This window comes from Seriola aureovittata, chromosome 20, assembly GCF_021018895.1.
Source record: "Seriola aureovittata isolate HTS-2021-v1 ecotype China chromosome 20, ASM2101889v1, whole genome shotgun sequence".
NCBI lineage: Eukaryota > Metazoa > Chordata > Actinopteri > Carangiformes > Carangidae > Seriola > Seriola aureovittata.
The window spans coordinates 14,507,748-14,520,630 of NC_079383.1; the positions used below are offsets into that span (position 1 = coordinate 14,507,748).

The 12,883-nt window shown below is 42.1% G+C and overlaps 1 protein-coding gene across 2 annotated transcripts; it reads left to right on the forward strand.

Annotated features, from left to right (window-relative positions):
- Positions 1-12,207, forward strand: dlec1 (DLEC1 cilia and flagella associated protein). 2 transcript variants are annotated; one of them, XM_056364105.1, is made up of 37 exons: positions 1-398; positions 483-623; positions 747-948; positions 1,047-1,231; positions 1,636-1,859; positions 2,558-2,642; positions 2,769-2,856; positions 3,167-3,340; positions 3,445-3,581; positions 3,677-3,769; positions 3,992-4,082; positions 4,206-4,368; positions 4,721-4,913; positions 5,072-5,148; positions 5,311-5,473; positions 5,571-5,667; positions 5,814-5,944; positions 6,105-6,257; positions 6,350-6,480; positions 6,678-6,828; positions 7,005-7,121; positions 7,276-7,397; positions 7,542-7,727; positions 7,823-7,890; positions 7,999-8,150; positions 8,244-8,359; positions 8,473-8,543; positions 8,743-8,963; positions 9,129-9,287; positions 9,377-9,499; positions 9,618-9,712; positions 9,873-9,960; positions 10,089-10,286; positions 10,396-10,557; positions 10,659-10,809; positions 11,132-11,249; positions 11,342-12,207. In XM_056364105.1, exons 1-37 carry the CDS (start codon positions 312-314, stop codon positions 11,454-11,456), a joined length of 5,028 nt encoding a protein of 1,675 aa, XP_056220080.1. In that variant the 5' UTR covers positions 1-311; the 3' UTR covers positions 11,457-12,207. The 2 variants fall into 2 exon arrangements, with proteins under 2 accessions (XP_056220080.1, XP_056220081.1); XM_056364106.1 differs by having other exon boundaries at positions 5,898-5,944.
- Positions 12,208-12,883: the final 676 nt, after the last annotated feature.

Sequence of the window (12,883 nt, forward strand, 5' to 3'; positions counted from 1 at the left end):
AACTATTTTTTCTTAATGTTTGTTTCTTTGGGAGGGGCACAAGTCTTCCTGCGATTTCGTTCTTGCCTGAGACCTTTGGTTGTTGCTATGGCAACCACATGTACACAAACCCTGCTAACAAGCAACAAGCAGCTGAGGATTTAATTTACATTATGGTAAAGGCTATACGTTTGTTTTTTAACGTCTTGCTAACGCGCTACATGTATGGGTTTGACGTTGACTTTTACGTGGTCATAAACCAAGTTATTTCAAGGTTACCCTGCTAACGCTAGGTTAGCTGTTTAGCAAGTTAAACATTTAGCATTAGCTAAATGGAAACTACTGTGTCAGCTATGCTTCAAGAACCAGGGACGAGCCCGTCTGTGAGCAGTCACAGACCCGCCTCAGGAAAATCACAGGTAGGATGCACAATAGCCTTTTCACACTTAACATCATGGAAATCACTGCTATTTTAAAGCTGCCTCGTCCCTATTGAATTTTAGGACATTTCTCACGTGTTAGCAAGCATTTTCAAGGACCTGTACACAAAAGACAGCATCGGGAAAGACACTTTGTCCAACCTTATCAAGACAAAGAGTGGACAAAGCAGCTACCATGACAAATATGTTGAAGAGCTTCAACAGGTAACCTAACACTGTCAGTAACAATGCCAAACTGATCTGTATGCTTCATAATTCAGTGTTAGGAGTACTATTAAAATAATTAGTATCATTATTACTTGATTTTTTTCTTCCTCCATCACATAGGCTCATTCTGAATACAGCCATTGTATAAAGGAGGCAGACATGCTTGAGAGTCATATAATTCAGGCAAGAGCTCGGGCTGCAACCACTGTCAACTCAGAATTTTCCTGGTGCTTAGACGAAGACCTTCTCAAAATGAACAACCTGATTTCCCCCCAGGACTACTTACCTACACAAAAACCACGAGTTGGAGCACCAGCAGGAGGTACCTGACCCTCTTTGATATCCTCCTAAATTCCTTAAATCTAAAATTATTTATGAATGTGTCTTCACTCACTATTACACTTATCCTTTTCTTGTCAGTAAAATCAAATCCTGCCAAACCCACCCTTGCCTACGCCATGCATGTGTCCAAGGAGCCTCAGGATGATGGTTATACACTGATTCCCAGTCCAGAAAAGATTGTATTAGAAATGAACGAGTCAGATCTCAGCCTGACTTTCAAGTCCAGCTCAGATACCCCAAAGAGGAAGAAGACTCCCAAAGAGGTGAGGAATAAGTAGCTAATATCCTTTAGATATGACGGAGCTAGCAAGAGTGATACTTAATCCTTAATACTGAATAATTTACTGTATGAATTTATGCAATATAATTTTTATTTCTAAATACAATTAAAACATCCTAGTGAAGACAGTGAAAAGAGTAGATAAACCACTGAAACAAAAGATTTTAACAACAAAAGAGACAACAGGGACGTTACAGCACATAAAAAATTAAATTAAACTTAATTAAAAGGCGTTCTTCTGAGTTTTGAAAATGACGTTAACGATAATTCTGATCTGGCAAGCCTGAGTTCCTCTGGGAAGGAGGGAGTTGTAATTACATCAATGTACTATAAATGTGGGATATAAATCATTATTAAATTCTGTCCATAACACTCCATGTGTTTCAGAAGCCAAATCAAACCAAACCCAGACCAAAGTGGAAGGGGGAGCCAAGTGCAAAGGATAAGGCAGAGGCGTTGCAGAAACTTCAGAAACTGAAAGCTCAACACAATTTCCTACGCAATCCTCACTTCCTTCCTCCAAATGCACAGCGGGGCGGCATGTCCCTCATCCAGCCTAGGTCCAAAGTGGTGAAGACAGAACATGAGAGGAAAGGGGTGGAGGAGCAAAGGTACCTGGAATGTGCTGACTTATCATTTTGTCACAGGGCAACAACTATAAAAAAGCAGGGTACTGACACAGTGGGTCACGTGAAAATCATGTATGGGTTAGGGGTTAGTTGACGGAATACAATAAACTTAGCTCAGACAATCCCTCTTCAATATTAGCTGCAAACACAAGTGCCCTTTACCTCAATGCAAACAACTCTGCACCTCATGTTTTGCTTGTGAATACAAATACTGTTAGTCACAACTAATTGTGGGATATACCACATGAGTGCAGTACTTTGCTTCTTTGTGAAATATATGAATTAACATAAATCGAATGTACATATGCATGGTTTAGTTAATTTTTGTCAGCACTTTTGGTTTTACTTTGTAATGGCATAGGACATCAGGTTTGTATTTGTGTATATGTGCGTGACTCCATTTTCATTTCTGCTTAAAATGCACACAGTGTACATTACTGGGACAGCAGTTAGACTCAGGGCCTTGGTTTGAAGTAGTTTTTAATAAGAACTGCTTTTTGTGATATTAGTGCAGCTCCAGCTTGGATCCGAACACAAGTCTGAAACATTTGCTTTGTGGTTTTGAAGGCTTTTATGCTGGCAGCTTGTCACCTAGCTCACCACTTCCTGTGAGACTGTTTCTGCTGAGAACACACAGAATACTCAGGTGTTGTTTTGTTTGTGCTCTCTCTGTCTGAAAGCTCCACTGATGATCCTGTCCCAGTCTTCCTAGCAAAACCGTCAGTGGTGGTTTTTACTGACTACAGTGTGGGACATGTTTATGAGGTATGTTTCAGAAGTTTCAGTGACTTACACAGCCTTACACATCAGTGCCAAGAATTCAGAACATCCAAGACTTCAGCATCTTTTACTATGAGATGATGCACGGTAATATGTCCTGTCCTGTCTTAGACAACACTGGAGCTGAAAAACTTGACTTCCTCGAGCCGTCATGTCCGAGTCATCCCTCCAACCACTCCTTACTTCTCCATTGGCCTGGGTGAACTCTTCATTTTTGTTCCGATTGGATTATACAGGCTCAGCCTCCTTGTACCCAATGTAGAGGAGACATCATTAACTGTGTCAAAACTGTATCAAAAAAGAATGCGACAAAGTCTTGACAAATACAGTCAGAAATCTCTGGAATGCAGTTGGTGGTTTTTGGCTTTTATTTGCAATTCTGTATGTGAATCCTAGCACCACCCGCTATAACAAACAACATGATTGAAACATATGTTGCACACAAGGGAATGCAGAGTTAGACAAGTTTACTGTAAGAAAAGGTTTGATGTGCAGGTATGTTTTGGCAGGGAGATTCCCTGGTGAGGGTGGCGTTGTTGCCCCTGGGATGAGCTGTAAGTACATGGTGCGGTTTGCTCCAGACTCCCTGGCAGAATATGAGGATTTCTTAGTGGTGGAGACCCAAGCTGAGGACCTGCTTGTGGTGCCCATCGCAGCCGCACGACCCCCTCCAATACTCACCTGTGAGTCTCATACATACAATCTACCAACCATACCTCGTTGTTTTGCTCATCAGTGTATTTTGGTCATGCATTGTTGATATATTTCTCCCTAATTATTGTTGTAGTGCCAAGAGTTCTGGACTGTGGTTACTGTTTGATTGGAGGAGTGAAGTTTGTCGAGTTTCTGTGCCAAAATGTTGGACTCAGCAGCGGGACGTTCTGCATAATCCCAAAGAACCAGTGGCCAGCCTCGAACCTCAGGGTAAAAATATGACTCATAACAACTGTATCAGTAACCTTTATTGTGGACAAGTCAACTTTCTTGTTCTTGACAGGTTCCCTTTTTTCTTTATGCAGCCTGTGGCCAGAACATATTTTTCTGAGCAGCCACCCTTTGCAGTCAGCCCGTCTCTTTTTGTCCTGCAGCCAGGAGAAGCCACTGTAGTGGAGGTGGGTCAGTTATTGGGTCAAGTTTAAATTCAGATGCAACTACAATATGTAGCTACAATACTCCAGAAACATATTTTATTTAAGTTAACAACTGTTAGCACTAACTAAAAATGACTGAAAGCTATCTCAGTCTCAGTTTTTGAGGCACAAGTTTCACTTCTATGCAGCTCTGAGTGTGTTTCAGATTTACACAGTATTATATGTGTGTGTGTGGGTTTGTAGGTGGTTTTCTTTCCCAATGCTGCTGAGAGGAGCTGTCAGGTTTTCACTGTTGTCTGTGACAACTGCCAGGTGAAAGACATTTCCATTGAAGGTGAATCTTTCCAGTGATCAGTACAGTTTTTTTTTTGTGTGATTTGCTTCCAAATAAGCAATGATTTAAAGTTCCTCTAGTTTAAGGTTAAATATACTTCTTTGATATATTTGTGTTTTCCAGGGGAGGGCCAGCTGATTGCTCTTGAGCTAGTGTCTGTATCTGGGGAGAAGGAACCTCCTGTGATTGGGGAAGTGCATGACCTCACTGCAGACCACTTTGTCCGTTTCAGCCCATGTAACCCTCACTCCGTGCAACAGAAAAAACTCATCATTAGAAATAATGTGTAAGCTTTACATCTTCATATATCATCAATACAAATTGTGAAATAGCAAAACAGTATTGTATTTATTTAATTGTTTGATTCTAACGTCTCGCCACAACAAAAAAAGACATCATCCATGCTCTTATTGGCCACAAGATTACATGGTGTGTAGGGAGACCACTCCTAAACTGGAGTGCTGGGATTTCCGTCCCAGTGTTGGCAGCATTCACATAGTTGTGAAAGTGTCCTTGAGTAAATAACTAAGTACTGATTAACTGTCACTGAACTTGAGCAGAAAAAAAAGTTTCTCTTCAGAGAGCATTAAACATCAAATTATATATCTTGTTCTCTCTCTCTTTCCGTGGGGATGAAGCCACTTGGAGCTGCCTTTCCACTGGCAGATCTTGAAGCCCAACCTGCACCCTCTGCTTCCAGGGGAAACCCCTGTGCCTTCCCATATCCAGTTCCACCTGGCCACAGATGATGCTTTCCATGTTAGCCCCCTAACAGGCCTTCTGGCCCCCTGCCAGGACCATGAGTTCCTTTTTACCTTCTGTCCCAAAGAGGTATAAAGGACATGTAAACCGTAAAAGAAAACAAGAATCATGGGGTTATTTTATCACTAGTAATGCTTAAAGAAGGCTGTATTTCTTACATTTTTAATATCCTGTTTAAAAGCTACACTTCTCTCATATATTATTGAAAATGTTTGTGCTTTCTTAAGTTGAAGGACTACCACAGTGTCTGTCACTTAGTCCTGAGGGATGTCCCACAGCTGCCACCCGAGCCCAGTGAAAACAGGTAAAGTTCTTCGTATTTACAGTGTTAGAGTTCTGTGTACTGTAAATATTCATATGCAAAAACAACAGCATAAGGGCATCACTACAAAGAACTCCAACGTCTAAACAGAAGCTCCTTCAGCATACTTTATATTGTGTCTGTGTGTGTGTGTGGGAAATCTAGTGCCCTTCAGCCTGTGCGCGCTGGCTCCAAGGTGAGCGATGTCATCGTCATGGAGATAGAGGTCAAGGGGTCAACAGAGCCATACCAGGTCCTGCTTGAGCCGTACGCTGTCGTAATCCCTGGAGAGATTTTTATTTGCACAACCACCCACAGGCGGTTCAAGGTTATTAAAGTCACTGTCAGATGTTTGATTTCTATCAAACCATTGTCTGCCAGTATTACAGTTAGAAATGGTGTTTTCTATGTGTTATGTATATCAGATGTGGAACCACAGCAAGACCTTCATCTTTTTCCAGTGGGAAAGGATGAACAGCAGCAGCCACATAATGGAAGTAGAGCCCTCTACTGGCAGAATAGGTGTGTCACACAATACAATGTAATAGCATCAAAACAAATTCCCTTCCAATTAAGCTCACTTGATTTTGTATATTGTAAATTGTAAACATTAATGCAAGTTGTTTGATTTGTTGTTTTATTGACTGATTGTTTGGATTTGTGTCCAGAGGAGAATGAGTGCTTTGATTTTGATCTAATTGTGACTGGAGGTAAACCAGAGAGGGTTGTGACCAGTCTGGTTTGCCACATAGAGCATCGCCATGAGCCCGTCACCTTGGCTGTGGAAGTCTCCTTCAAGGCAAGAATAAACCTTAACATCATCACGAAATTAGTGACTCAAGTCATGGCTAAAATCTTCAAGTTTCACAATAAGAGTTGTGAAATTTCACTATATGTTGTTGCATAGTAATCTCTGTGAGCTGTGACCCTTTTTATGCTCATCATTTGTTTTTGGATAGGGTCCCATAGTGACCCTCAGTGTGCCCAGTGTGGACTTTGGACTCATGAGGCTTGGGGAGCAGGTGCAGACCACCCTGCTCCTCACCAACAACATCCAGCTGGAGGCCTCCTGGACAATTGAGGACAGTCAACAAAAGCACCAAGACCCACAGGTACAGTGGACTAATGCCTTATTATACCCGTAATAAGATTACATGGATTTTAATGTGTACTTTTTCACTTAATAATCTGTACTGGTGTTTAGATATTAGTGGAGCCATGCAGAGGTGTGCTGCCCCCCTTGGCCTCTTGCAGTGTGGATGTGTCCTTCAGACCACGTTTCTCCCAGCAACTTGAAACAGAGTTGGAGCTGAAGGTGGAGAATGGAACAGGATGGTAAGGATGCACGGTTATATAAAACTCTATGATTCTTCTCCTTAAGATTTATCATGAGGAGACATTGATTTTTTTTTACCTAACCTATATATTAAGGGTGGGGCAGGGGGGACAACAATATTACAGAGCTTTAATGATGTTTCTCAGTGACAGTGTCCTGTTGATAACAAGTAACACTACCTGTGCGGTACTTGCAGTCACCTGTCAGTGCGAGCAGATGTGCAGTCTCCTCAGGTGTGTCTGCTGAACTGTGAGCTGCTCCTCTCTGAACTCTACATTGGAGTTCCTGCCAAGGGCGCTGTCACTCTTTTCAACCAGACGCTGCTTCCTTCAAACTTCACATGGATGGTATGCTGCACTACTTTTTTTTATCATCTTATCACCTGTGCGAAGAATGACTGTTAGTTTAAAATCATGAAAGGAACAAAGCCCTTACCTTTATGCATGTTTGCAGTTCATATTTTGTATAGTATAGTATAAGGATGTACAACTGACTAAAATCAGGATGTCTTTTTCTCCACCAGGCTCAGCTGCAGGGTAAACAGGCTTCACTGTGTACAGCCAGTTTTGAGCCTCCCTCTGGTACTCTGGGACCTAATGCCAGCAAGGAGATCACAGTTAATTTTACCTCTCACACAGATGTAAGTACCAGTCTGCACAAGTTGTTAACACACCAGAAACCCTCAAGACTAAACACCAAAGAGCCTAATTGTTATGTGATGTTTTCTATATGTGATATGTGATGTGTGGGGGATATGTGATGTTTTCTCATCCTCCTCCTGCTTCTCTGTCCAGCTGGAGCTGACTGAGGTGGCTGCTCTCTGTGAGGTCCAGGGGATGAACTCTCCTCTTGTTCTTGGCATCCTGGCTTCCAAAACCAAGAAACTCAGTGTGTCTTACTCACTGCCAAGTGTCTGGTAGTTACTTTGGCTTAAAACCTACTAGCTAAACCCCTCCCCCACACAGCTGCATTACTTCATATCATACACTGTAAGTGTTTAGTTAGTCAATTGCACTCATACATTACCATTTGAAATATTATCACTGTTCTTTGTTTTTAGCTCTACCCCAGATGATGAGAGCCCCTCAACACTGGTACTCGATTTCGGAGGTGATGTCGTTTTGAAGAGAGCCATCACAAAGCAGCTACTGATAACCAATCAAACTAGTGTCCCTGCCACTTTCACCATAGAGGCAGAGTATTTCACCTGCCATGCCTCGAAGCCAAGTAACCAGTCAGGGAAAAGGTAAGGCAGCTAGCTCACTGACATACAGTTAATAATGCAACAAAGAGTGACTTCGCTGTACTGTACATGTGACGCAGCCTGCATCTTAATCATAGATTCACATACGTTAGAAAGCCGCTTCACTCCGTCCAAGCTAAGAAAGTAGATGAAAGAGCACATGAGGGTATGCTTTTGATTTTTATTATTATCATTTATATTCCTTTTAGACTCAGGCAGTATTTTGTTTCCAACACTACTATGTGTGATTCTTGATTTCTTTGTCCATTGTCAGAGTTTGTGAGCAGCCTGCTGGCTCATGGAAAAGGTGCAGCTTTCTTCGTCCTGCCAAACACAGGGACGCTGGGACCATTTGAGACCCAGACTGTGGATGTGACCGCCTACACTGACATGTGGGGGGAATACAGAGATCATCTCATATGCAAAGTATGATGTTGTCTTCGTAGTTTTCATATATGTGTTCTCTTGATTTTGTTGTGGACTGATGAATAATGTCGAAATCTGATTTCCCTCCTGCAGGTGGGGGACCTTGAGCCCCGGCTCATTCCCATGCAAATGACAGTGAAAGGATGTCCGCTCTACTTCCAGATGACCGGCCCCCGACCAGATGACCAGAAACAGGGGCCAATCATACAGTCTGTGCCCCTGTCAATTTCTCCAATTAAATCCCCCATTATTTGTGTTTATTTGACGATGACTTTAAATCATTTTAGCAGTATCAAATGTCTTTTGCTTTTTACTTAATTAGATTTGGCACTCATGCATCTGGAGGTGACACAGTGTCTCGTTCTCTTCGCATCAACAATCCCACCATGTCTGGTAAGTATAATCATTAAAACATTCTGGCTGTCTGCTGTCTAGCAGCCCGTCTGTTAGGTTAACAGTAACTGCAACAATAGGAACAGTATTAACACATTTGTCAAAAAGTTTAGCATTAAGACTGGAAACGGTGGATTTTGTCACCTTGGCTTTTAGGGGTTAATAAAGTTATTTAATCTAAATCTTTATTTGCTGCCAGATATTCGCATGGACTGGGAGACATATAACATAGATCAGAATGACCGTAAATTGGTGGATGTTGTGGTGGCATATGGAGACGCCTTCCCAGTCAAAGACGCTGATGGCAATGAGATGATGAGTGGAGCAATAAGGCTTCCTGATGGGAACATTCAACCAGCCTGGGAAAGGACTCACACTCCAGGCTCTGATGGAACGAGCACCTCCCTCCAAAGCAAGGCTGTGAGAGCATTTAAAACCACAGCACAGACACACAAACATAAACTTTAATGATTTTTATGATGTTGCCTCTGGGAAATTCGTATGGCTACAATGCCAGTAACTAGGCCCACATGGTCTGTTTTATTCTTTAGCTGGCTCAAATTGTCTTTCTCCTATTGAGTTCAGGACATGGAAGAGGAGGAATATATAAACAAAGATGACTGTGATGAAAAGGAAACCTGTCTTTATCCCCTTCCTGCAAAGAAAAAACTCTTCTCTGTCCATATCCGACCTCATGTGGGCAACCTCTCAGATTACCCCTTCTGCATCACGCCTCAGCAAATAGTATGTTTATGAGATTATGGCTACATACATTTACAAAACGCCGCTATCAATCAGTAATGATGTATTTCCTTTCTCGGGTGTATTTCAAGGTGATTCCAGCAAAGAGCAGCAGCACAACCCATGTATCTTTCACGCCTTTGACTCTTTCCGGTTCAGCCTGTGAGTCCAGATGTGTCGGTTTAGCTCTGGGCTTCATGAGTCTAGACTCCAAGGTAAAATGCTAAATTAATATAAAAAAAAGTATCTTTCAGTTTTAAAACCTGGAAAAGGCAAACAGTACATCACTCTACAGCACTCTAAATTCCCTCGTACTGTTGTGTGTGTTTACAGATGGCTGCTTGTGTCCCGGGGAAAGTTGGAAGAGCTCAGGGTTTGGATTTGGAGCCTGTCAGGGTGGATCTACTAGCAGCCGTTAAGCCTGCAGTGTAAGCAATTACAATCATACTATTTATGTCCCCAAAACCCCAGATGCATCCAACTCAATTTATGCTTCCTAAATTAAAAATCAGCTGAGGTTAGGCAAAAGCAGCTCAGGGGTGGTCTGATTAAGTTGCATATCTTCCTCTTGGCTCCCTGTTGCTGCAGGCTGTTAGTGCAGATGGAAGAGGACGATGGGGTGCTGAAGTTTCATGCTTCGGCTGGTGATTTACTGAGGGCAGAATCGGAGAAGGAGGTCAGTCTGAGAAATCTACAACACTAATTAACAGCGCTATGGCATACTGAATGCACGTATGAGGTATTAGTCCCAATGGTGTACAGTATTTCTGATCAGTCATGCTCAGTGGTTGATTTGTTCCACAGCTGGTAGTGCAGGAATTTGACATCACACAGACACTTCAGCTGAAAAACACCTCAGAGATGTCCCTACACTTCAGACTGGGGACTGAGCCTCCATTTATAGTGCTCAAGCCCCGGTCTCGAGCCTGGACCAGCACCTCCAGCAACCCGCCAACTGGTGACAATCACTCTCTGGTGCTGCAACCACAAAAGAGCATGCAGGTTTGATGAGGAGAGGGGACTCCTGGGCTGAATAAAATATAGATATATAAAAAGTAAAGAATATAGAAGCTACAGCTGTTACCTTGTTACTATTGTGTGTGAATACCAGGTGAAAGTGGCCTTCCACTGCTCTCTGCCTCTTCTGGACCACGGGGACCAGACGGATGAGGAAGTCCCTCCTGGGGTGACGCTGATCCATGATGCAAGTGGGAAGAGGAAACTGAGGTTCCTGCAAAACCTTCTGATTCGCTACAGCAACAACACCATGCAGGTCAGAGACTGTAATGAATCTCCACTGCAGAAAGTAGTGTATAAAGTAGTTGCAAAATATTCGACCTGACAAAGTTGAGATTTCCTCTCTGCTCCGATCAGACCGTGCCCCTCTGTGCCTATCTGGATCTTCCTACTCTGTGTCTGTCCGCCCACACGATCAACTTTGGGTTTTGCTACGTGGGGGAGACGGAGATAATAGAAGTAAACCTCTACAGTCATGGAGCCCACATATACTGGGAATCAATTATAGGTAACCACTGCGCTGCTTTCTGCATTTTGTTTGCATTCACATTAAGCTCTTTTACTCCGGTTTGTTTAGGTCTTCAAATTTAGGCTATACTAGCTGCAATTATGTGCTGTTGTTACATATACCATACTTTGGACTGCCAGTTATTACTTGTATTTGGTCTACCGCCTTTCCAAAGTCAGTTCAATATAATGAAAGAGTTTAAGATTAAACGATTTCCTTCTGTTATTATGCAATAATAATGATATTGCCAAGAAAATCTCTATGATAATTTACACCACTGATATTCCTTTGTCTGCATCCATGTTTATGTATATGCCTGTAGAGTCAGATGAAGGGGATCCTCGTGTGTTCAGAGTCACACCAGACTTTGGGCTTCTCAGGTCCAAGGAGCTCCATGTCAGCAGCTGCAGCCAGTGTCTACAGATCAGGTTCACTCCCAGGTAACAAACAACAGAAAACTATTACAGTACAATGTGTACATGGGGATTATACAAGTTCTTTTCTGATGTCTTCCCTTTATTCTCTGTTGTAGTGAGGACAGAGAGTTCAGAGCCAGAGTGGTAATCCAGTCTCTTCTGATGAAGACCCCCCTCACTCTGCAGCTCCAGGGAACAGGATCGTTAGTTGAAGCGTACAGGTCTAATTAGATGTTCCTGTAACCACCTGCTGTTTAACTTACTCTCCTTAAATCAACCTATTCATATTCCTTTTGTAAGATTGTAAATAAATACAAAGAACAACTTGTGAAGTCTCAATCACATGACCTAAATATGTGTCGAGACTTAATACACAGTAGATGTTATATACAGTAGATATACAATATAAGACCTTAACTGAATTGTAGTAACTCAAACTTGTGTCTTTGCACATCACTGAAGGATTTCTGCTGTTAAGCGCTGCTATGATGTGATGATGTGTAGACAATGCAGTTTCTCTATCTCACGATAGATCTCTTTTATTTAGTGATGTTTCAAATCATTCTCCATTGATCCTGATTTGATGTCTTCTCCTAGAAAACATAAATCCAAGACAGCTCCAGTTCCTATTCTAGTCCCAGTGCACATGTACATCATGTGATATGCCCTAGAGACATTTTAGAAGAGGAAACTGCCGGACATGGATTCCAGGAAAGCCTGTTTGTGCATTTTTTTATTGGAGTTTTATCAAATGAGTCTTGTACTTTTCCAAGAAATGAGCAGCAGTTCTGTTGACAAAAACCCTCTGCCTCTGTGCGTATCCTTGCTGAGCAGTTGTCCCCTGACGGGCAGTCGAGAGGATGACCCAGAGCAATGGCTCCTCTACTGGGAATCCCAGACTTGCCCACGGTCTGCTGAATAGGAAATCCATCATTTAATGTGAGTTTGATCTGTAAAAAAAAAAAAAATCAATTCCCCAGTATTTTTAGGTTTTCTTGTGGAGCTCACCTGATTGCTAAAGGCCTTATTGATTTCCAGTAACTCAATACCAGCCGCAGATCACCCTGAGTGGGGAATGGATTTTTTCTAGAAGCCCCTTTTAGAAAAGATTAAAAAAAGACTGCCAGAAGGATATGCACAAGAATGTGAACGAGCACACTCACACACACAAAGGCTGCTTCAATACACATAACATAATTTTAGGGGGGATTCCAAACACCGCACCGGTTTTCAGGACTGAGGTTGACAAAACAAAAGCCTCAACTGCTGACCTGCACACCCCTCAGCTGGATAGAGTTCAGACATAATGTATGTATGAGATTAACTCAGTTGCCAGTTCCAGCATTTCTACTGGAGAAATACCTGCTGTAGCTCCATTTAGGCCTACTTGAATTCACATAACTCATGACTGGTGCTAATAGAAATGCCATTAATTAAAGTGGGTTATTTTTTGTTTAAAGGAATTTTATCCATTAGAATGACCAAAGTTACTGTTTCTTCCTTGTAAACATACAAATTAATGCAGCAATGTGCTTCACAATCTAATTAGAGTTTCTATATACAGAACTCGAACGGGTGCGTATGTGGTTAGTATGAAGTTTTATTTTCAGACAGTCAGACAAACAGATAAATGTCATCACAAAATAATGGTTTAGATG

Bases quoted from the DNA above. Each gene is read 5' to 3' on its own strand.
- dlec1 (XM_056364105.1), top strand. From the start codon at position 312: ATGGAAACTACTGTGTCAGCTATGCTTCAAGAACCAGGGACGAGCCCG. The intron at 1,232-1,635 runs GTGAGGAATAAG...CATGTGTTTCAG, and splicing joins GGAAGAAGACTCCCAAAGAG to AAGCCAAATCAAACCAAACC. The intron at 10,287-10,395 runs GTTTGATGAGGA...TGTGAATACCAG, and splicing joins AACCACAAAAGAGCATGCAG to GTGAAAGTGGCCTTCCACTG.